The sequence below is a fragment of the Pristis pectinata genome, chromosome 9 (assembly GCF_009764475.1).
Source record: "Pristis pectinata isolate sPriPec2 chromosome 9, sPriPec2.1.pri, whole genome shotgun sequence".
NCBI lineage: Eukaryota > Metazoa > Chordata > Chondrichthyes > Rhinopristiformes > Pristidae > Pristis > Pristis pectinata.
Window position 1 is genome coordinate 98,129,615 of NC_067413.1, and position 25,583 is coordinate 98,155,197.

Sequence of the window (25,583 nt, forward strand, 5' to 3'; positions counted from 1 at the left end):
ATCTTTTTCCCAGCATTGAAACGTCTAGAGGGCATTTAGTTAAGGTAAGAGGGGGACAAAGTAGATGTGTGGGGCAAGTTTTTTTGCACAGAGAGTGGTGGGTGGCTGGAATGCAGTGCCGGGGTGGTGGAGGCAGATAGTATTGGAACGCTTAAGAGACTCTTAGATGGGTACATGAATATACAGAGAAGGGGGGGGGGGTAATATGGTCAATGTGCAGGGAAGAGGGATTAGATGAATTAGGGGCCATTGGTTAATCAGTTTGGCACAACATTGTGGGCCGAAGGGCCTGTCCTGTGATGTCCTGTTCTATGGAGGGCTTGAGTTATGAGAGTCTGTATAGGCTGGAACTTTTTCCTGGAGCAGAGGTGGCTGAGGGGTGACCTTATAGAGGTTTATAAAATCATGAGGGACGTAGATAGGTTAGATAGTCTTTTATGTCAGGGTAGGGGAGTCTAAAACTAGAGGGCAAAGGTGTAAGGTGAGAGGGGAGAAATTTAAAGGGGACCCGAGGTGTCCAAACAGTGGAATTGTTGCTTGAAGACCTCATAGTTTGCTCTATAACATTCTGGGAGGTGTAAAGACTTTCATTGTGAGGGGTGTTTGCTTTCCTAAGCAGTGTATGGACTGCAGCAAGGAGCCAGGTGTTCACTAGATATCCTTTGGCCCAAGCAGCCAAACTTTGGTCTTTAGTTCAAAAATATCATGGTTGTTCCCCAAGCACTGGGCATTCATGTTTACTATTTTATATTGGGCATTAAGAAGTGATATCCCTCGAGTTCCCATATACTTCACGTCTTTGGTATAACATCAAGAGAAATGGCACATGGGTGCGTTTGGTGTTTGCAGGCATCACTGGGAAGCTCAGAATCGTTGAGAACCCCTGTACTCATCCTGCTTGCTGCCTTCCACCCCAGCTGTATTCAGCTTGCCATGAGTAGCATACTTTACTACCTCTCTAATGCAGCAGTGTGCAGACAGAAATTAAAAAATGTTACCACTCTAAAAAGAAATAGTGTTGTAAAAATTCAAAATAACAGCATTCTTCACTGCCACTGGCAAGAGATTCTGGCCCTGCTCTTCAGTTGCAGCAAGCACTGTTCCTCTGAAGAACTCACATTATACAAGAATAGCTCCCATTAGACCTGGAGGTTGGGGTACCCTGTCTCTCCCAGCAGTGGTCTTGTTCTGAGGGCTTTGTCCTCATTGTACCTTTCAGGATCAAAGCCTGAATGATTTGCCACTACAGGCCAATGTCTCCCTGCAACTGTTTTAGTCTAAAATTACACTGTACTTTTGCATCTCTTAAACTCCAAACGCTGTCCAACGATCAAACATCAGCAAATCCATCCAATACTTTCTCCTTTCAATCAATCGATTAAACTGTAATTAATTATCACTTCACATAGTACAAATGATGCTGAATGGTGAGAGACCAGTGTGCGTGTGCACTGGATCATTGTAGTCCAGATTAGCACCACTGACACTATCAGCATGACGCAAGGTCTGATGTCACGATGTGTCTACTCTGGTATGCATGGCTGTTGTATACTCCAATACCCTTACAAATGTGGGGTCAATGCAAATGTCACTAAAACTGTGCATGTGTTCATCACCCAATAAATGTGGGCCAATTCATCAGCCATGAATCTGACACAACAGGGGCTTACGTATCCAGACATTAAAGATACATTGATTATACTGTAGAAATGTTTGCAGGGACTCAAACAAGATCAAACTAAGCTTTTGTCATACTTTCCACAGATTGGATTGGTCATTCCTAAGCATTATTTTATAAAAGACCAGTTTCAAAAAGCAGAATTTTTTCCAAAAGCCACAAATAAGTTCAACGATATATAAAGCACACAACCTTAATGGAAGTAAGAAATTACAAACACAGAAACCAACTGAAAATTACTCAAATGGCTAACAATAGTAGAATCCATATGCCACAAATTATGAAATCTTCTTCATCATGACAACTGAACATTAATTTATGACTTTTTTGAAAGGTTCACAAAATTTTGCAGTTTATATCTGCTTCTAGTCTTTTCTCAAATGTTTCAAAAATAGACGACGAAATAATCAATCTTGGTCACAAGAACGGGAGATTGATGTTATATACAGTTTATTGCCGTGTATGCACATTTGTAAGCACATAACTATAAATACATCAAATAATAGTGTAGTCCAAATAAACATTCACGTACCACTATATTCTTGATGCAGGGGCTTAAAAACTGCGATAACAGATAACAGTTCCCTTAAAATCTTTAAATAAATTTCTATAAATTTTTCATAAAACAAAAGAGAGCAACTTTCTAACAGCAGCAAAACAACAAACAGATTCATGTTTTGCTTTTTCAGTTAGATTTCATTTCACTGGATGCATTGACTTTGCTTTGGACTTCACACATCCAGATCCATTAGCATCAGCATCACTGAACAGCTGGCAACAAAACTAGTTCCAGTATCAACTTAAGAGAAGTCATTCAATGTTAGTCACTATGAAGGAGTTTTATGACAAATTAGCTACTGATTAATAGTAGTAGACTTTGTATTTTTTTCTTAAAATGTGGAACTTAGCAGGTTGAAAGAAAATCTACCTGCTACAGGAGGTAGAGAAAACACTAATGTAAGTTGCTGTCATTTTTCTATTTATCAATCGAACTTGCTTTCCACAATGGACACTATCAAAATCTTTTGACTTTCGTACTGCAATGTGTACACACAGCCGTTATTGATGTTAGATTCCTGGAACATCCAAACAATGTCAATACAGACAAGCAGGCCAGTAACACTATCACTGTAATTGCTGTCTACTTACTGAAAGTTACTGCTGAGGCAAAACCCTCAATAGATTTTCTACCTGAAGAACACCTGCATTTTAGTAGAACTTAGGAAATACATACTACATATGAATGTTACATACTGAGTGTGCTTGTGTAGAGCACTCCATTCCGATGCACCCTGCTTGAAGAAGGTGTGATGGCATGTGTGATTCATATCCATTTGGGAATGGTACAAGCTTGATATAACCTGTACATAGACACTGAAACTTACTGCCGAGAGACAGCACACCTAGTCGGCTTGCTGCTCTTCAGGCATGCTCCGCTCTTCTACTCTCCTTCGCTATGGTTTGCATTACTTTTGTTGAAGGAACAGCAGAGCAAATTGGTGAAAAGGTGAGTAACACAGGCAAAACCGGACAATTCTAGATCCTGACTCTGCATGAAACAAAGTTACAATCCCTAAAGCTTTGTTATGACAGCATGCACTCGAAACAAGGCAGCTAGTTTCTGCTTCAATCTGGTTCCAGTCTGATTTACTAGAGCCTTCTCCTTTACTGATTATTTGTGAAATCTAACCAGAAGCAAATTATGTTGCAAAAAGAAACAATAATGCTGCTGGGTAGAAGCAAAAAAAAACTTTTCTGAAGCTTAATGCATTCCTTTTTAATCATAATTAGCATTTTATTTATACAACAGTAATACTGGTAAACTTTAATTAGAAGACGCAGAGATCTTGGGCGAGAAGGTTTGAGTGTTATCTGGACTGACTAATACTGTCTCCTCTGATCTGGAATAAATTTTGGTGGCACAGTCCCATGCAGACTGAGGGAAGTCATTTGCTGTGTTTAGCTGTGATGAATTAAGTTCCATAGAAGAGCTAGTTGTTCCTTCCCCAGAAAACCCATCTTAAAGCAGCTGCTAACTCTAGCTCTGACCAGTGAGGTCTGATGCCGAGCCACTTGTGCTGGAGCCAGTCTGTGCGCGTTTAATGTACAAGTTCAACAATTTCATCTGAAACACAAAACAAATAAAGGTTACTTTCTCAATAAACTTGATTTAGACAGGGTTGCAGACAATATCCATCGCAAATGTAATGAATTCAGAATGATAGGGCAGTATGTTGGAATATAAATTCAAACAATAAAGTCACGGAGTAGTACAGCACAGAAAGAGGCCATTCTGCCCATCCTGTTCCTGTCAATCATCAATTACCCATCCACACTACTTGGTCTACAGCCTTCTATGGCTTGGTGATTCAAGTGCTTGTCCAGATATTTCTTGTGTTCTAAGAGTTTCTGCCTCCACTGCTTCTCAGGCACCTCTTGTTCCTTACCTTAAACCTATGCCCTCTGGTTATAGACACTGATGCTATGAGGAAACGTTTACTGCCGTCTACCCTATGACCCTCATAATTTTATACACCTCTATCAGGCTCCCCCTCAGCCTTCCCGGCTCCAGGGTAAACAAACTCAGCCTTTCCAGCCTCTCTGCATAACTGAGGCCCTCCATCCCAGGTAACATCTGGTGAATCTCCCCTGCATCCTCTCTGGAGCAAGCACGCCCTTACTGTACTGAGGCAACCAAAACTACGTGCAGTATTGCAGATGTGACTTCACCGATGTTCTATAAAGCTGTATCATAACTTCATTGCTCCATGCCCCGGCTAATGAAGGCTAGCATCTCATGTGCCTTCTTTACCACATGATGTACACGTGATGGCACCTTGGGTTGCTTGATGTGTACACCAAGGTCCCTTTGTTCTTCAGTAGGGACCTACTGTTCACTGTGTATATTCTACCCCTATTAGACCTACCAAAATGCATCACTTATCAGGATTAAATTCCATGCTCTACCCAAGTTTATCAACTGATCAATACCTTTACATCGAACGGTACAGCACAGGAACAGGTCCTTTGGCCCTCGATCTTGTGCCAAACTAATTAAACTAGTAACTAAATGCCTAACTAAACTAATCCCTTCTGCTTACACAATGTCCGTATCCCTCCATTCTCTGCAATGTGCCTATCTAAGAGCCTCTTAAATGCCTCTGTCGTACCTGCCTCCACCAGCAGCCCAGGCAGTGCATCCCAGGCACCCACCGCTCTCTGTGTCTCTTGAACTCAGTGCCTCGACTAATATAGGCAAGTGTGCCATGCGCCTTCCTTCCCGCCCTATCAACCTGTGCAGCCACTTTCACTGAGCTATAGAATTGGTCTCCAAGATCTCTCTGTACCAAGACCCCAAGATCTGTTTTTTGTGATTGGCTTGTTAGTTAAAGTGTTTTAAAATGAGTTGAAACTGGTGTATTTTTCTGAAATAATTCACATGCTCATATTCTTAAAAAAACTTAGTGCTTCAATTGCGAATCTTTTTGTCAATACTTGAAACAAAAGTTGCATTGGAATCTTCACAATATGCAAACGTGGCAAAGCTTAAATCTCAAACTCCACATCCCTGCTATTGGTTGCAATAATTGGACCAATTCAGGACTAAATACATGTTAGTTTTTCAAATAACTCCAATAGATTGGTCAAATTTGATTTCCCTTTCACAAAAACATGGAGACTTTGCCTCATTATCTGCTTTTTCATAGCAGCTGCTAACATTTTCCCTGTGACAAATGGAAGCCAGGTAATCTGTGGTTTCCTGCTTTGCATCACCCTCCCTTTTTGAATAATGAAGTTACATTTGCTATTTTCTGATCTAAAGGAACCTTCCCTGAATCCAGGGAAGAATCTCGGATGAAGTCCATCAGAATCCGGAGATCTGTCACTTATGGGTCCAACAATTTGCTCAGTACCACCGTACTGGCGATTGTAATCTTGCCAATTTCCTCCTTTGCAAAAAAAATCTCAGTTATGAAGTCCTGTCAGTGATATCATTCAATAATTCAACTTTTGAGGCCTCTCCTTAAACAGTTATCAGACTGAAAGTATGCACATAATTTTAAAGAAAATTATATAAATATTAGTGGGCTACTTAGCTGGAATCAACTAAACACAAAAAACTTTACTAACAACATCTGTAGTCAAAATGCATAATGCAACATTTATAAAATTATTCCACATTCAGCTTACCTTGCTGCCAGTGAGTTGGCCAAGATGGGGTTTAAGATCTTCACCAATAACTGAATAAATGGCCACAAGGCAAAACACACTGGCTTTGCGAACACTGCTTTCCGTATTGTCATAACCCTGCAAAAAAATTATTTAAACACAAGTTATGTGTCATTCTGACCTCTCAAGAAGATTTGGAATGTTTAGGAAAATTTCAGTAGTTTATTTTCCATATGCTTGCAAATATTTAGGCCACACGTTTTAGAAACTGCAGAATATCAGAAGAAATTGAGCTGATTGAAAGCCGGTGGTTCTGAAAGAAAGCACTGGCTATCAACTGTTGGTGGCTCAGGAAGCCTTGAATTTCTGTGCAGATGCAGTTGAATGTGGAAATCTGAGACATCCAGACAGTCAGATGACAGTACATCTGATTGTTTGCTCTGCCTCTGGACCCTTCATCAAGCCCGGCATCAGAGCAGCAATTCACTGAGTAAAGGATCTGGATGGTCTTCAGCTTTACACAGGAAGGGCTGCTGCAGGAATGATAATCCCAGTCCGCGACACCAACCCTGTGGAATGTGTGAAGGAAGGGCGTTTACTTACTCTATTTTAATGTTTTTAAATTATTTATTAGTTTTGAAGTATTTTAACTATATTTATTTTCAATAAATTTTATTTTTTAAATTTCTTAAACCCATTTATGAAGGTTTTTTACAGCCAACGAGCTGTCATTTTTGTCAGGTGTCCCAAGAGCAGGGCTTCAGAATATGATGCCCAAGGCCTCTTCCAACTTGGAGCCTGCTCTACCTCGCTGGGTACCTGTTGGACACAGGTGCTCAGTTCATGCAGGTCTTTGCATTTGAAGGAAGTAAGTACAGACAGCAGTGATTGTGGGCAGAGCCCTGTCCCAGTACTAAAAGCTTATTGATATTTCAAAACTCAGAGCACCGTCACCATCAACCACAACCACAATGTTGGGAATGACAAGGTTACCATGTCATGAGTCAGACATCACAGAAATAGGCCCTTTGACCCACCCCATCCATGCCAACCTTTCTGCCTATCTACACTAATCCCAGTTGCCCACATTAGGACCATATCCTACTATGCCTCGTCTATTTAGGTATCTGTCAAAATGCTTCTGAAATGTAGTGATCGAGTCAGATTTCACCACATCCTCTGGCAGCACATCCTAGATATCAACCACATGCCAGATGTGAACAAGCAGAAATTGGAAAACATTACTAACTGATGACATCCTCACTTAGGACCCCATACCATCCAGTAAGGGGTAATATTTTTGTTGCTTTCATTAGTCAAAGAGGCAGCTATTCAATCCTTTGGCACTATTCTGTCTTTCCACTAAATATGGAATTTATCATTTTGGTTCCATTATCTTTCGATATCCTTATCTAATAAAAAATAATTGATCTGTTGGCCCAACATCTACAAGGCTGGGGATCACATGTGCAGCAAGTGTCATCAGATGCTCGTGCTGAGCTGAAGGGACAGATACATGGGTGCTCACCCAGAAGAGTACAAAGAAGCAAGAAGTGGAATACTTTGAAGGAGAACAGTCTGGACCATGGCAATAATGGGCTAGGGACAGTATAGAAAGGAGCAGAAAAGTCTAGAAAGCAGTCATTCTCAACTATTTTGTAGTTAGGGTGACAGACAGGTATAACTCAGTAACTCTGATCATGGGGCTGGTGTAGTAAGTTCCCTCAACTGGCCCCAGAGAAAATAAGGAGTTTTTTGTAGGGTAAAGAATATTCTTCAGGGTGAAGGGGATGAGTCAGAAGTTGTGATTCACGTCAGTACCAAAGACTTAGGGAGGACAGGTATTGAGGTCCTACAGCCAGACTTTCAGGAGCTCCGGAGGAATGAAGGAAAAGGAGGGTCAAAGTGTGGTTTGAGGCATGGGACAAGAGGGAGGCCCTCAGATGCTTGGGGTACTGATCATTTCTGGGATGGAAGTCACCTATCAAAGGGGATGGGTTGCACCTCACAGGACTGGGACCAACTGCAGAGGTTCATGGTGTGGTTTGAGGATGTTGGTGGTGAGGGATTTGGCAATGATCATTCCATTGAATGTCATAAATAAGTGATTAGCCTCCCACTTGTTGGATTTGGTGGAAATGTTACTTGCCACTTATCAGCCCATGCCTGAATTTTGTCCATGCTTCATTTTCTGAGGAGTTCCAAAATCATCAATGAACTTCTGTATTTCTGATCTAATGATGGAAAGAATGCTATTGATGAAGTAGCTGAAGGTGCTTGGGCCATAAGACAGAGCAAGAAAGAGTGAGAGATTCCTGATCAAGTATAAAAAGCAGGAGATTACAGTGTGAATATAATGGGTAAAGTAGAAACTGCCAGAAACATTTACAGTAAGAAATCACTGTAAGAGTGTAAAAACATATGTTCTTGGCACAGCGGAAATATGGAGGTTGTTTAGGGAGTACTTGCATGGGGCTCTGGACAGGTTTGTCCCATTGAGGCAGGGTAAGGATGGTAGAGTGAAGGAACCGTGGTTGACATGAGACGTAGAATATCTTGTCAACAGGCTTACCTGAGGTTTAGAAAGCATGGATCAGACAGAGTTCTGGAGAGTTACAAGGTAGCCAGGAGGGAGCTTAAGAATGGTCTTAGGAGAGCTAGAAGGGGGTACGAGAAGGCCTTGGCAAGTAGGATTAAGGAAAACCCCAAGGAGTTCTACACGTATGTGAAGAATAGGAGGATGATTAGAGTGAGGGTAGGACCGATCAGGGATAAAAGAGGAAATATGTGCTTGGAATCAGAAGAGGTAGGGGAGGTCCTTAATGAATACTTTGCTTCAGTGTTCACCAGTGAGAGAGACCTTGACGTTTGTGAGTATGGCGTACGACAGTCTGATACGCTAGGGTGTGTCGACGTGAGGAAAGAGGATGTGGAACTTCTGAAAAATATTTGGATAGATAAGTCACCGGGGCCAGACGGGATATATCCAAGGTTATTAATAGGAAGCGAGGGAAGTGATTGCTGTGTCTTTGGCAATGACCTTTGTGTCCTCACTGGCCACAGGAGTAGTGCCAGATGATTGGAGGGTGGCAAATGTTGTTCCTTTGTTCAAGAAAGGGAGTAGGGATAACCCTGGGAATTACAGGCCAGTGAGTCTTACTTCAGTCCTGGGAAAATTACTGGAGAAGATTCTTAGAGACAGGATTTATAGGCATTTGGAGAAGCACAGGCTGATTAGGGACAGTCAGCATGGCTTTATGAGGGCAGGTCATGCCTCACGAACCTGATTGAATTCTTTGAGGATGTGACAAAGCACATTGATGAAAGTAGAGCAGTGAATGTGGTGTACGTGGTGTAAGGCACTTGATAAGGTTCCTCACAGAAGGCTCATTCAAAAAGTCAGGAGGCATGGGATCTAGGGAAACTTGGCTGTGTGGATTCAGAATTGGCTCGCCCACAGAAGACAGAGGGTGGTGGTAGATGGAACGCATTCTGCCTGAAGGTCAGTGACCAGTGGTGTTCCGCAGGAATCTGTTCTGGGACCCCTGCTCTTTGTGATTTTTATAAATGACTTGGATGAGAATGTGGAAGGGTGGGTTAGTAAGTTTGAAGATGACACAAAGGTTGGTGGTGTTGTGGATAGTGTAGAAGGTTGCTGTAGATTACAACAGGACATTGATAGGATGCAGAGCTGGGCTGAGAAGTGGCAAATGGAGTTCAACACGGAAAAGTGTGAAGTGATACACTTTGGGAGACTGAATTTGAAGGCAAGAGTACAAGGTTAATGGCAGGACTCTTAGCAGTGTGGAGGAAAAGAGGGATCTTGGGGTCCATGTCCATAGATCCCTCAAGGTTGCCGCGCAGGTTGATAGCATTGTTAGGAAGGCATATGGTGTGTTGGCCTTCATTAGTTGGGGTATTGAGTTCAAGAGCTGTGAGGTAATGTTGCAGCTCTATAAAACTCTGGTTAGACCACACTTGGGAGTATTGTGTTCCGTTCTGGTCGCCTCATTGTAGGAAGGATGTGGAAGCTTTAGAGAGGGTGCAGAGGAGATTTACCAGGATGCTGCCTGGATTGGAGAGCATGTTTTATGAGGATAGTCTGAGTGAGCTAGGGCTTTTCTCTTTGGAGAGAAGGAGGATGAGAGGTGACTTGATAGATATGTACAAGATGATAAGAGGCATAGATCGAGTGGACTGTCAGAGACTTTTTCCCAGGGCTAAAATGGCTAACACGAGGGGGCATAATTTTAAGGTGATTGGAGGAAGGTACAGGGGGGATGTCAGAGGTAAGTTTATTTACACAGAGAGTGGTGGGTGCATGGAATGCACTGCCGGCAGAGATGGTGGAGGCAGATACATTAGGGATATTTAAGAGATTATTAGATAGCCACATGAATGATAGAAAAATGGAGGGCTATGTGGGAGGAAGTGTTAGATAGATCTTAGAGCAGTATAAAATGTCGGCACAACATTGTGGGCCGAAGGGCCTGTACTGTGCTGTAATGTTCTAAGACCAAGACATTGCTGATAGAGCATGTAGAGTGGGAGACTGCTGATAAAGTATGAAGAATAGGAGATTGCTGAGACAGTGTAAACAAGACTAAATTATGATCCATCAGGAAGGGAGAAAGTAATCCAGACCTTTTGTTCCAGGAGCCAATGTTGATCATTCCCCTACGTTATGTATCGTATATTTGGTCAGTGGTCAGGGAGGGGGGGGATGTGACTGTGAGTGAAATCAGTAAGGGGGTTCCAGAACGTAGGACTGGAAGTGCCTCAGCCCTTACACTTGTTCGCAGATGTGGGGTTCTTGCAACCTGTGTGGATGAGAAAGGGGACCGCAAGGACGATGAGTAAACTTCTCATGGTGCTGCCGCGGCCAGTTAAAATGGGGAAATAGAATGGCATGCAGCAATTTCAGGGGGACAGTTCAGTTCGTTCACAAGCTTCAATACTAAGCCCCTTCCCTCGTGACAAATACCGATGACAGAAAAAATAGTTAAGAAGTTTGCAGATGGAACAAAAGTTTACTGTCTATTTTATGGTGAGGAAGAAAACTGCACAACATAGGAAGATATCAGTGGACTTGTAGAAAAGTGCCAATGTGAGATAATCCATCTGGGGAGGTCACAAAAGCAAAAACAGTGAATTCTGTGGAGTTTAGAGGACAGAAGAACCTTAGAGTACATGTCCACAGATTACTGAAGGAAGCAAATGTAGGTAAGGTGTTTAACCATGTGGTATAGCCTCCTTATTATCAAAGCATAGAATGCAAGAAAAGGGAGGTCCTGCTCTATCCATATGCACAGCAGTCAGCTGCAGCTAGACAACTACATGATTATACTTAAGAGAGCACAGGAAAAAACTGCAGGAGAGGATTTGCAAGACAGGAAAGATTTTGAGATTTGCAAGGTTGTTTAGGTTTAGAACTGGTCAACCAAAGTCAGATGATTTCGAATATGTGGTACCAGAGAATACAGGTCTATGGGTTCTGCTAAAGCACCATGTGCAGTGCCCACTGAGTGTGGACTTTGGTGAGTAAGGGGGTGATTGTGCTATCTATTAGACTTCCTTCACCTGGCTGCTTTCATTTGCAAAGGTAAACAAGCAGCATAAAGTAGTAAGCAATTAATAAGTGGTCTGGCAGGTAATTAGGCAAACAGCCAAAACTGATTAATTTGAATCAGCCAGCTCAGAAATATGTGGCAGTTGGAAATATGTCTGAAGATTTTGCAAAGGTGCAGCATGTGTCAGCTCAATATGCAGTGTCCACACAGTGTGGATGTTGGTGAGTGAGTGACTTCAGTGATGTATGGGCAATGCGTAGTTTTAAATCTGTAATTAACCAACTTGAATAAATAAACTTAAGAAGGCACAGATGAGTAGGTGATAGGTTGTAACTGCAGAATGTGGGAATTTATAGAATCGCTTATGATCTATGGTGACTGCAGCTGCTGTAAATGCCTGCAGCTTGAGGAGTTTGGGCTCAGAGTTGATAAACTGGTATCTGAGATTCAAACACTACAATGCATTGGGTAGAAAGTTCCTAGGACACTTTAATCAAGGAGAGAGTCATATCCCTTGGGTTAATCACTAAAGAAACTGGTCAGTCAAGAGGAACAGGATGGTGTGACTAGGAGTGAGGCAGGTAAGGGGATTCACTGCAGGAGCCTCAGTCCTTTCACTTGTCCAAAAGGTATGCAATTCGTGAGAACAGGGATAGCAGGAATGATGAATAGACTGACCACAACACTGTAGTGCAAGGGGGCATTCCAGTGGGGGAGTCAAGAAGAACACAGTAGCGAGAGGGGATACAGAACTAGGGAGATCCAATACTGTCCTTGGCAGCCATGAGCACCTAAAGGCTGTGTTGCCTGCCCGGTGCTAGGGTTAAGGACATCTCTTCAGACTGGAAATAAACTTGGAGCAGGATGGGAGAAGTCCAATTGTAATGGGCCATGTGAAAACCAATGACACAGATAGCACAAGAAAAGAAGTGCTGCAGAAAGTGTATGAGCAACGACGACCCAAAGAAAATGCAAAGCCAACAGAGATAATAATTTCTGGATTTCTACTTGAGCAAAATGCAAACTTGCATGGGGTCAATAAGATTAGAGCGTTGAATGGGTGGTTTAAAGACTTGTGTGGGAGAAATGGGGCTTCAATTCATGCGACACCAGTACCAGTATTGGGGAAAGGGGAAGTTCTTCCATTGGGATGGCTTCACTTGAATTGGGATGGCACAAGTGTCCTTGTGAATCAAATATCTAGGTCAGGAGATGAGGCTTTAAATTGAAGGGCTCAGCATTCATGTGAGATGAATGTTAGACCATTAAACGAAAGGAACATGGAGACAGTGCAGGGTAATGAACTGGGTAACAATAACCAGAGTCTGCCCAGAGCATACGACAACCTCCAACTAGAATCAGAGCAGGGAAAATGGGCAAATTGTAGGCTCTGATAGCTATACAGCAAGGAAACAGGCCCTTCAGCCCAACTCGTCCATGCTGACCAAGGTGCCTACCTCAGCTAGTCCCATTTGCCTGCATTTGGCAGATATCCCTTTAACCCTTCCCTATCCATGCACCTGTCAAAATGTACTTTAGATGTTGTAATTGTACCTGCCTCTACCAGCTCATTCCATGTACCCACTACCCTCTGTGTGGAAAAACTTGCCCCTCAGATCTACTTTAAATCTTTCCCATCTCACCTTAAATCCATGCCCCTCATGATTTTATAAACCTCTGTAAGATCACCCCTCAGCCTCCTTCGTTCCAGGGAAAACAGTTCCACTCTTTCCAGTCTCTCCTTATAACTCTCGTTCTCCAGTCCAAGCAACATTCTTGTGTATCTTTTCTGAACCCTCTCTAGCTTAACCACATCCTTCCTGTAGTGTGGCGACTAGAACTACACACAATACTCTAAGTGTGGTCTCACCAGCATCTTGTACAATTGTAACATGACGTCCCAACTCTTGTACTCAGTGCCAGGCATGCCATAAGCCTTCTTCACCACCCGTCTAACTAAGTTGACATTTTCCGAGATCTATGTACTTGTAGCCCTAGGTCGCTCTGTTCAACAACACTCCCTAGGACCCTGCCATTCATTGTGTATCTCCTGCCCTGGTTTAACTTCCCAAAATGCATCACTTTGCACGTGTCTGAATTGGTTACGATTAGTTTGGGGAGAATAAAGTTAGATTAGTGTAAATGGAAAGTTTGGTAGTTTGTGTGGACTTGTTGGGCTGTTTCTGTGGTGCACGTGGGTCTAAACGAGCAATGGTGAAGATCTGAAGAATTCTTGTATAATTTATATCCCTTTAAGGGACAAAAACCCAGCAGGAGGAGTGGTCCAGCCATGACCATCAAAGGAAAGTAAATATTAGATCAAAGGAAAAGCCTTATTATGTTGCCAATAAAAAACAGTATGCCTGAGGATTGGGAAACATTCAGAATTCAACAAGGGAAGAGCAGGAAGCTGAAAAGGAAAGGTAAGGTAGAGTAAGAAAGTAATCTACTGAGAAACAAAAACATTGTAAAAGCTTCTATGGATACGTAAAAAGGAAAAGATCAGCGAAGGTTAATCTGGGTACCTCATAGATTGACAGCAGAAATATTAGGGAATATGGAAAGGCAGAGAAATTAAAAATGATTTTATGTCTGTCTTCCCTGTTGGAGGAAATCGCCTGGAAGTGGTGGAAGACAGCAGGATCAAGGATGAGTTAATGGACACAATGACTAGGGGCATGCTGCAGGGATTGCTGTTAGGGCCTGAGCTGTTCACAATTTATGTTCATGACCTGGCTGAGAGGACGAAGTGTAATACATCCAAGTTTGCTGAAGATACAAAGCTGACAGGTTGGGTTGTAAGGAGGAAGCAGAAAGTGAGGGCATGGAAAATGGAATATAATCTGGAAAACTTTGAAGTCACCCAGTTTGATAGAAAAAATAGAAAGGCATATTCTGTTTTAAATTGTGAAAGACTGAAAGGTGTCCTTATACAGGAATAACTGAAAGTTAATGTTCAGATACAGCAAGCAATTTGGTTAGCCTTTACAGCAAGGAGATTTGAGTATGGGAGTAAAGACTCTTATTCACACTTGGAATAAAGAGTTTATATATGGTCTTCCGCCTTAGCATGGATATAAATGCTGCAGAGAGATTGCAATAAAGAGTCACCAGACTTATAACTGATTTAGTGAGGTCTGTTGTATGAGAGGAGAGCAGACTGAGCCTATACTGCCATCAAAAGTTCTTCTGGGGCTCGACTGGGTAGATGAGGGATCACATTTCTCTGGATGGGTTGTCTATAACCATGGGATCTAACTTTCAGGGCAGAGTTGGGAAGAAATTTCATCACCTAGAAGGAAGTGAACATTTCGAATTCTCTATCCAAGAGGGCTGTACAGGCTGAGCTACTAAATATACTAACGTTAGAGATAAATCGACTTTTGGATAATTAGTGAATCAAGAGATATGGGGTTAGTACGTGAAAATGGTGCTTCAGTAAAAGGTCAGCCATGATCTTACAGAATGACAGAGCAGACATGGGGATAACTGGCCTCCTCTTGCTTCCTTTGGTAGGTTAGGCTTGCAACTAAGAGTACTGAGAAGATTTTTAATTGTGGTGTGTAAATTTCTGGCAATACCAGGTAAGATGCTCAGGAAGAACCTGTTTCCTTGGAAAATGGCTGAATAGCTTGGAGTCACAGATATTAATTAAAATAAAATACAAATAATTTAAGGTCATAAAATTGAGAGACTGAAATTAGACTACAGTGTAGTTAATAATAAACCTATCAATTTCTTTTGGGATTGCATGAAAGTCATCAAGACCAAGTGTTTCCTTCAATTCAAGCTGAATTAGAACATATCAGGACCAAGATGCAGGAAGGAATGAAAGTGAGGAGAGAAAGATAGCTGAAGACGAGGGACGAACGACAGAAAGAAATGAGAGAGCAGCAAGGTAAAACAACACCAGGAAAGTGAAGGAGGAGGGAAAGTGATGAATGGGCAAGTTGTATATAATGGAAATAATAAAAGATTAAATTGCACCATTTATCCAATATAATCTTCAAATCATCCAAAGCCCATAAATCTTATCTAAGTGCCTTGAATGCCTTACATTAATGATATTATGAAGCCAGTTGTTTACCTACCATTTAACTTTTCAACTATAACTGATTTATTTTGTGGGGATTTTAATTATACATATAAATGATTTGTATCTGAAATCAATGTGGTTACATACCATTAACAGTCCAGGAATAATTTCAGGTAATAACTGGTTTAGAACCTCTTTGTGGACTCTCTCTATGATCTTGGTTTGCATTTTGATTGCTGCTAGGTTGATAGGGCATTCCGCAGTTTGTATAATAGGACAAAGCACTTTTATGCATTGCTCAGGATTGATGGATGTGGCCAGGGCTGTAGCAGCTTCTTCAGCAGCTCTTACAACCTAATGAAGAACAAAACGATGTTAGAACCTGATGAATCTTGTTAGGTACCACAATATTACTTACACCTGTATTAAATTGGTGGAAGTGTGGAGGTGGGAAGTCAATAATGAACATGCACATAGGGATGTGTGTCATGATTAAAATACAGCTCAGTGTCCCTACTTTAAAGTAGAAAGCATTTGCTAATGGACAGGATGCAGTTTCATTGTCCCTCAGATTTTTCCTTGTGCCAGGCTTCTGTCACTGACCTAGCTGTAATCGTAACCTATCATACATATAACTTGTTCATTAAAAACATCATAAGGAAAGTTATAATGCAGTATTAACTGGCAATCCTCAGTGGTCGAAAGAGCTCCAAGTATCTGTCGTCTCTCACGGTGATTCCAATTCTCCTGTATCATTCAGAAATTTAAAAAAAAGTTAAATGAATTACATGAGAATCCAGAACAATTGGGAAACAGTGGCAATAACTTAGTTAGGGATATTTTATCTGAAATTAGCTCCACCAGATCTCAAGTTTATCATCCATTTTCCCTGTGGTGCAAATACAGTTTCCACTACTTACTTTGTTCTTGCTTATCCAATCTTGGGCAAAGGGGATTAGCTATTTATCATTAACGTAAACACGAATTACAAAGGTATTGTTTAACCTGTACTTAGTGAGGACTACTTTGCACAGCTCAAGTAACTGTTGCACCTTATTAAAGTGCAACTGTACATTCAGTCCCTTCCAGTTCTCCATTTATGGAGGTGAACCTAATTAAGATACCACGTCTTTCACTGAGGCATTAAAAAATTATAGTCCATCAATCCAGTTGTAAACTTTTCTCTTTCTGGGTAATCAGTTAAAAATACTTTCAGTGAAACAAGAAAGCAGACTGTGTCTTTATTTCTTCCTTTTCAACAGGATCAGTAATAAGCCAACCTCTTTTTGGGGATCTTTGTGAGCTTCCAGTGTTCTTATGATAGTGAGTTCCGCGTAATTTTTAAATCTTTCTGGCTGATGTTTCAAAATTTCTTTTAAAACTCGTAATGCCAATGCTCTGATTGTATGCTGTAAAATCAAGAGAAAAGATACTCAAAGTTAATAAACTTCCACTGCAAATACTTTGAAGACAATGGATGTACACAGAAGTGAACTGAATGGAGGTTTTCAGAATTTGAAGTTCCCTCTAATAACAAAAGTTTCACATCATAATATATCACTAGCATTAGGTCAATCAACCGGCAAACATTCTACACACATTGATTTCTTTGGAAAATGAACAGCAATTCAAAAGAACATAAGAACCAGGAACAGGAGTAGGCCATTCAGCTCCAAGTATGTTCTGCCATTCAAAGAGATCATGGCTAACCCCCCACCTCACACACCATTTTCCTGTCTTATTCCCGTATGTCGATTCCTTAAATATCCAGAAATCTATCAATATTTGCTTTGAACATGATCAATGACCGAGCCTCCCCACCCTTCCAAAGATTCACGCACCCTCTGAGTGAAGAAATTTCTCCTCAGTAAGTCCAAATGACCCATTTCTTATTTTGAAGCTATGACCCCTTGTTCTAGAGTCCTCTGCCTGGGACATAAACTCTCTGAGTCTGGCCTGTCAAGCCTGCTATGAATTTTGTGTGCTTCAGTGAGGTTGCCCCTTATTCTCCTAAACTCGGGAGCCTAGAATATGGAACTCAATCTCACCCTAGGCGACAGACCTTGCATCCCAGGGACCAGTATGGGAATGTTAGGTGCACTCCCTCTTTAGCAAGCATCTTCTATTTTACATAAGCAGTCCAAAACTGTACGCAATATTTTCCAGATGTGGTCCCAGCAAGTGTAGTATGACACCTTCACTCCAATCCTCCAGTAATAAAGGCCAACATACATTATGCCTTCCTAACTGACTGCTGCACCTGCACATCAGCTTTCAGTGACTGGTGTATAAGGTCATCCTGGTCCCTTTGAATATCAACATACCCAGTCTCTTAACATTTTAAAAATACTTAGCATTCCTGTTCCTCATATTTTACGTCACTGTACTCCATCTGCCATGACATTGCCCATTTACTTAGCTTCTTGCGGAGAATCATAAAGTACGAAAACGGGGCATTCAGCTACTCTGTCCTTACCAATCATCAACTGCCTATTTACACTAACTCTACATTAATCCCATTTTTTAATTCTAATCAGTTCTCCTGATTCTACTGCTCATTTACACACTAGGGGCAATTTAGTGTGGCCAATTAACCTCCCGACTTCAACATCTTTGGGATGTGGGGAGGAAATCAGAGCACCAGGGGAAACCCACAAGGTCACAGAGAGAGAGTGTAAACTCCACACAGACAGCACCGGAGATCAGAATTGGAACACAGGTCTTTGTTGCTGTGAGGTAGTTGCTTTACTAGCTTCACCACTGCCTCCCTTGTAGCCTCTTTGCAACAATATCTCTACTTGTATTCCCACTTAGGTTCTTGTCATCAGAAAACTTAAATATTACATTCGGTCACTTCATTGAAACTATTGATAGTAGATTGCGAATTGTTGGGGCACAAGGACTGATCCCTGAGGTGCCACAGTAATCAGAGCCTGCTAACCTGAGCAGGACCCATTTACTCCTACTTTTTACTTTACATCAGTTAACCAACTTTCAGTCCACACTGGTATATGTTCCTCAGTTCCATGAGCTCAAAGCTTACTACCCAACCCCTTGTATGGGACCTTATCAAAAGCCTATTGAAAATTCATATACACTACACCCAATGGTTGCTCCTCATCTACTCCATCAGATACATCTTCAAAGAACTCCAATAAATTTATCAAACGTGATTTCCTTTCCATTAATTCGTGCTGACTCTGTTCAATCATATTATTACTTCCTACGTAATTTTGATATCACAAATTTCATTATGGATTCCATCGTTTTCCCTGTGACCAATGTCAGATTAACGCCTGTTTTCTCCCTCCTTTCATAAATAGTGGGGTTACATTTGTGTCCCTCCAATTTTCAGAGACCATTCCAGGATCTACAAACATTTGGAAGATGATAACCACTGTTATTGTCATCTCTTTCAAAACTTTGGGATACAGATCATCACATCCTTAGGGTTTATCAGCTTTCAGGTTCAGTACCATTTCTTTACTTATACTTAATTCTTTTATTTGTTTACACTGGAGACTTGGATCTCCATTATTTCTGGAATGTTTTCCATCTCCTTCCTTGAAGACAGAAAGATTAATTCCTTTGCCTCCTCCTTATTCCCCGTTATAAATTCTGTGTTTGTTAAGGACCCACATTTGCTCTTGGTAGTCTTTTCTTTTACGTACCATCAGAAACTCTCACAGAAATTTATAATCCATGGTTAGGCCACTTTACCATTGTGTTTTGTGCTTTAATGAATATTTGTTGCAAGTCATGTACTATTCCTTTAAATGCTAGCTAATGCATGTCAGTGTCATGCTCTTTAATGCAGCTTCCCAATCTACCTCAGCCAACATGACCCTCACACCGCCACAGTTTCCTTTAGACTGAAAACCCTGGGTGCAGATTAAACTACACAAAAGTTAAACTTAATGTAAAATTCTATCATACGCCATTTCGTCCCTAAGTCTGTTCTAACATCTGATGTGATCATGGTTGATCTGATCCCCAACTTCATTTGCAGACTGCAACAAACTTGGAAGTGTAGCAAACAGCAAGGAGAATAGTAAGAGACTGCAAGAACAGATAAATTAATAGAATAGGACAAACAAGTCTTACTGATGAAATTCAGCACAGATCAAGTAAAATGACACATTTTGGCAGGAAGTACAAGGAGAGACAACAGATTAAATGGGACAGTTCTAAGGAGTGTGCAGGAACAGATGAACCTTGGGGTGGCTGGTCTACATAAGCACCCGACTATGCTGTAACATTTCTATTTTTCCACTCTGTGCACCCTCCTTTGTTAATAACTGGAGCTGACAAATGTCTATCAATCTCAGATTTAAAACTGACAAATTACCCAAAATCAATTAACATTTTCAGAAGCAAGTGCCAAACTTCCATCACCAAACCCAAGTGCGTGACATACACTTCTCCAACTTTACTCTAACAATGCCCAGCACTAAGTTTTAGATGTCTCCTCCTCACCATTCAACTTACCCCCATCCTGAGTGCTAAATTCCCCAACACGTGGTCATAGCTTCTTTCCACCTGCTCTTTTCATTCTCCTTAATATCTTTGATGAAATCACCTGTTAATTAGTGTAATCTTTCATTGTAATTAGGTTTTTGGAGCCGAAGAACCAACAGATAAATATTGTGTTGCATTCCCTTCAAAGCCAATATATTCTTCGGAACCGGAGTTTGGAACTACATGTCGGCACAGCTGTTGTACAACTTCTAATCCTGTATCCTCTGGATATGAAGCCAAAATTTGTTTATTTTCTGTGCTCATCCAAGACATAGTAGTTACCTATAAATCTCTGAATCTTTTTGGACCTCCAATGCTTCTAATGTCAGGGTGACTAGTTAAAATTTACTGATTTCCCTTATTTTTTTTTAACAGCTCTGTGATGAACAATTTTCCAATTGATATTAAAGAAAAAATTACATTTGAGAGAACAAGGTTCAGAATCATAAAGTTATTACAGAACAAAAATTTGTGGATCCAGTTAATTCCATAATTTTTGAACCTTCAAATATTCATTAAGTTCCCGTTTGAAAGCTAACATTGAATATCTGCTGTACTTCCAGCATGCATTTCAGTGTACAACTACTTGCTGTGGAAAAAAAGACATTTTTCTCATCATCTTTTCTGCCAAACTCTTTTGTACACATCCACTAATCCTTGATGCCCCCAATAATGAGAACAGTTCTCTCTACTTACCCTTTCCAAATCCATCAACAATTTACACAACATCAAATTTTCTTTAAGTCTTCTCTTTTCCAAGGAGAACAACTTGTTTCTTTAGTCTATCCCTATAACTGAAATTCCTTATTCCTAAAATCAATCTATGGGATCTTTCCTGCATCCTCTGCAGAACCTTCAAATCCTTCCTGAAGCATGGTGACCAAAATTTGCTGTAATATTCTAGTTATGTTGTAACCAGTGTTTCACAAAGGTTCAGTATAACCTCCTTGAACTCGATGCCTTAAGGCTGAAAATCCCATTTGTTTGATTCATCACTTCATAAACCATCCTCACTTTGTAACATTTTGTATACTCCTAGGTTTCTCCTGAATCAACTTCCTGCCAGAGTAAAATAGAGTAAGATTTTCAAATAGCTCAAAGCCTTTACAATTGCTATCTTCCTTGTACCTTTTCTAATTTCTTCCCAGTTTTGTTACCAAAACTGAATACTATAATCAATATGTGGGGCTTGCCAATGAAGTGCAAGGCCTTTATAGATTGAGTTAACTACAAATTCTGGACATTGTCCCATGAATGTCAACTTGGTTGAATGTAATAGTCTCACCTCAAAGTCAGAGTTGTTGGTTCAGTCCCAATTAAAACATGCAATGAGAGATGACTTGCACTTTAAAAGCAATGCATTCAACTTCCAGAGACAAAATCAAGGTCACATTTATATGATCAGGGAATGTAAAAGATCCTATGGCACAATTCAAAGGCTGAGGAGTTCTCTCAGTGTCCTGGCTGACAAATGTTCCTCAGTACCATTAAAACAAATTAACATGTCATTAAGTTCTTTGGTTCACGTGAAGCTACAATGCAAATTTGACATCTGGGTTAACTTACTCGAGAGTGACTACACATCAGAGTGCTGAGAATGATGGCAGCACAAAGCACAGAAGGCAGTCAATTACCCTATAAGATGGGGACTGTTTTTTAAGAGCCCTCCAAATGATCACAATCCATTGTTCTTTCCCCAAAGCTATGGAATTTTTCTTCCTTATCGAGCATATAACCAATTTTTTCCAAAGTTATTACTGAATGTGTTTTCACCACTCCCTCAGGCAGCACATTCAGATCGCTGCATAAAAAACAATTCTGATCTCTGATTGTTTTGCCAGTTACCTTGGGTTAACAATCCTTATACAAATGTAAACTTCTTGTTCTTTTTTATTCCATTAAAATGCCTATTAAATTTGAACATTCAACTTCCCTGCTGTTGAGAGAACAATCCCAGCTTCTTAGTTTCCCACATAATTAAATTCTTCATCTCTGGTACTGCTCTAATAAGCCTCTGGGTTCTCTCCAAAGCATGGACGTGATTCCAAGGTTGTGGTACACAAAAGGGCCCAGCTGAGGCATAATCTGTGATTTTTGAAGGGCAAGCATAAAACCATGCCATCGTATTCTACTAATCAAGGAATACATAGAACACAGAACATTACAGCACAGTACTAGCCCTACAGCCCATGATATTGTACTGACATTTTATCTTGCTCTGAGGTCTATCTAACCCTTCTCTCCACATAGCCCTCCATTTCTCTATCGTTCATGTGCCTACCTAAGAGTCTCTTAAATATCCCTAATGTATCTGTCTCCACCACCTCTGCCGGCAGTACGTTCCACGCACCCACCACTCTCAGTCAAAAAAAAAATTACCCCTGACATCCCCCTTATACCTTCCTCCAATCATCTTAAAATTATGTCCACTCGTGTTAGCCATTGTTGCCCTGGGAAAAAGTCTCTGACTGTCCACTCGATCTATGCCTCTTATCATCTTGTACACCTCTATCAAGTCACCTCTCATCCTCCTTCTCTCCAAAGAGAAAAGCCCCAGCTTGCTCAACCTATCCTCATAAGACAAACCACAGATTGATTAACAAATAACTTGGACATTCTTGAGGATGTGAAAGGAGTTCCCTTTTAAGTAATTCACAGTGAATCTTACGTCAGTGGTAGGCAAGCTATTGGAAAAGATTCTTAGGGACAGGATTTATGAGCATTTGAAGAAAGATATTAACTTTTAAAAAATTTATTCATTTTTTCCAGACCGGGACAACGCTGGCAAGGCCAACATTTATTACTTATCCCAGCTACTCTTGAGAAGGTGGTGGTGAACCACTTCCGAGAATTCCAGGACTGAGACCCAGTGATGATGAAGGAACATGGACACATTTTCAAGTCAGGATGTTGTGCAATGCTAGAATCTGAATTTGAAAATTACATTTAAAAGTAAATTTAAAGAAGTACTTTATTCTGAAGGGTGATAACCTAGCGACTAAAGTGGTAAAACCGAAGTACTAAATGGTGTTCAAGACACACTTTGCTAGGCAGAAATGACCCTCCTTAACTGTTATATTGTATTGCAGGTCATAAGACAACATTGTGTGCTGGAGTATAATGATTTCTGTGGGCAGCATGCACTAAATGTGGCATTCAAGAGCTGCTCACATCAGCAGGAGTCCCAATATTGTTAATTGCTGGTAATCCTCAAAGCTTGCCTGCACTGTTTAAAGTTAGCCTCACCAACGTCTTGTACAGCTGTAACAAGACGTCCAAACTCCTGTACTCAATATTCTGACCGATGAAGGCAAGTGTGCTAAATGCCTTTTTCACCTGCATGACAGGTTTGTCAGGGTCAACACTTAAAATGAATGGAAGACTGAACTTTGGCCGAGCAGATCTGCTGGATTTTCAGAGGAAGATCATGGATGTTGTCTCTCTCTTCCATGATCTTTCCTGTATCCCCCAGGGCTGTTTCTCTGTCTTTTTCATTGCTCTCTATAAAAACAAAGACCCCCACATCCGTGCACCAAACGGAGCACAGCATCAGCTATGTGGTTAAGTTAAGCAGAATATGGTTCTGCCTATAGTAGTAAATGTACTTTTGCTACTAAAAGTGAGAAGTAAGCATATTCTAGATAGTAATTCCCATTTAAATGAAAGCATGTACAAATAAATGGAAGAAAACCAACAGTAAAACATGCATTTTGGAGTGGACCGTTGCCATAAATTGGAATTTAAGTTTAAGTTGTTGCAGCAAATTATGAATGCAGAGTGGGGTCCCCATGTGGTGAGCTAGTTTTAACCAGAGGGCAGGTGTTTTTGCATTGGAAGAAAAGCCAGAAGGCTGCTCTGCACACCCCTGTAACTAATGATTTCTGCGAAATGCTGAGACATGGTTTGTCCTGGTAGTATAATCTGGTGAAAGGGGACGAATATGCTTACACAGAACATGCAAAGAAAAAGGCAGCATAATGAGAAATACTATGGAATGGAGAATTCATATAAAAATATTTAACTAACCTCTCTATCTCCAAGTGTCTCAAGAAGCAGCAGTAAAACAGTTTTGAAGTGTTCATCCCACACTCCCAATGACTCTTCTTGAATTGATTTAAGTAGTTCATACATTGCTGCTTTGCGTTCTTCTATTCTCTCGTTGTGATTGGAAAGTTCCTTCAGTAGCTCTGCAACCAAGTCAGACTGGTCCAAAGAAGCATCTGTTTACAAAAGTCAACTATAAGTGCCCTGTATACACAATTCTTTAAGAAGGGTTAGTATTATAAGAGCATTAAAAAGTTCAGAACCATGGAAAAACACAGATAAAAATGAACAAATATTTCCCAAACGAATACTTATATGGTTTCTGAAACCATATTTTAACAAGAGACAAAAGATAAAGAGAGAGAAAATTAAACATACCGTCTGCACTACAATGAGTAACTGAAAAATGAAAGTCATTCCAACAACACACAAATGAAAAACATTAGGATAGATAAGTCCCCGGGACCGGATGGGATGTACTCCAGGTTACTACAGGAAGCGAGGGAAGAGATTGCTGGGGCAATGACAATGATATTTGCATCCTCCCTGGCCACAGGAGTGGTACCAGAGGATTGGACGATGGCAAATGTTGTTCACTTGTTCAAGAAAGGTAATAGGGATAATCCTGGGAATTATAGACCAGTGAATCTTACGTCAGTGGTAGGCAAGCTCTTGGAAAAGATTCTTAGGGACAGGATTTACGAGCATTTGAAGAAGCATAGTCTTATTAGGGATAGTCAACATGGCTTTGTGAGGGGCAGTTCATGCCTCATGAGCCTAATTGAGTTTTTTGAGGAGGTGACAAAACAAATAGATGAAGGTAGAGCGGTGGATGTGGTGTATATGGACTTTAGGAAGGCGTTTGACAAGGTATGAAATCCAGAAAGTCGTGAGGCATGGGATCCATGGAGACTTGGCCACAGAAGGCAGAGGGAGTTTTCTGCCTGGAGGTCGGTGACTAGTGGTGTTCTGCAGGGATCTGTTCTGGGACCCCTGCTCTTTGTGATTTTTATAAATGACTTGGATGAGGAAGTGGGGAGATGGGTCAGTAAGTCTGAAGATGACATGGAGGTTAGAGGGGTTGTGGATAGTGTAGAAGGTTGTCGTAGGTTACAATGGGATATAGACAGGATGTAGAGTTAAGAAGGTGTATGGTGTGCTGGCCTTCATTAGTCGGGGGATTGAGTTCTCGAGCCGTGAGGTAATGTTGCAGCTCTATAAAACTCTGGTCAGACCACACTTGGAGTATTGTGTTCATTTCTGGTCACCTCATTATAGGAAGGACGTGGAAGCTTTAGAGAGGGTGCAGAGGAGATTTACCAGGATGCTGCCTGGATTAGAGAACATGTCTTATGAGGAAAGGTTGAGCGAGCTCGGGCTTTTCTCTTTGGAGTGACGGAGGATGAGAGGCAACTTGATAAAGGTAGATAAGATTATGAGAGGCATAGATAGTGGACAGCCAGCACCTTTTCCCCAGGGCGGCAATGGCCAATACCAGAGGACATCAGTTTGAGGTCAGAGGAGGAATGTTCAGGGGAGATGTCAGAGGTAGGTTCTTTACATAGAG

General features: G+C 41.0%; 1 protein-coding gene across 33 annotated transcripts in view; it reads right to left on the bottom strand.

The window, feature by feature from the left end:
- Positions 1-2,111: 2,111 nt before the first annotated feature.
- clasp2 (cytoplasmic linker associated protein 2) overlaps positions 2,112-25,583 on the bottom strand; it is a 251,826-nt gene continuing 228,354 nt past the window's right edge. For all 33 annotated transcript variants that reach the window (XM_052023838.1, XM_052023829.1, XM_052023823.1 and 30 more), the window contains 5 exons: positions 23,999-24,192; positions 16,735-16,863; positions 15,602-15,808; positions 5,870-5,986; positions 2,112-3,803 (listed from right to left, as the gene is read on the bottom strand). In XM_052023838.1, coding sequence (XP_051879798.1) covers positions 3,717-3,803; positions 5,870-5,986; positions 15,602-15,808; positions 16,735-16,863; positions 23,999-24,192 — 734 coding nt within the window. In that variant the 3' untranslated portion in view covers positions 2,112-3,716. The remainder of the gene's footprint in view (positions 3,804-5,869; positions 5,987-15,601; positions 15,809-16,734; positions 16,864-23,998; positions 24,193-25,583) is intronic.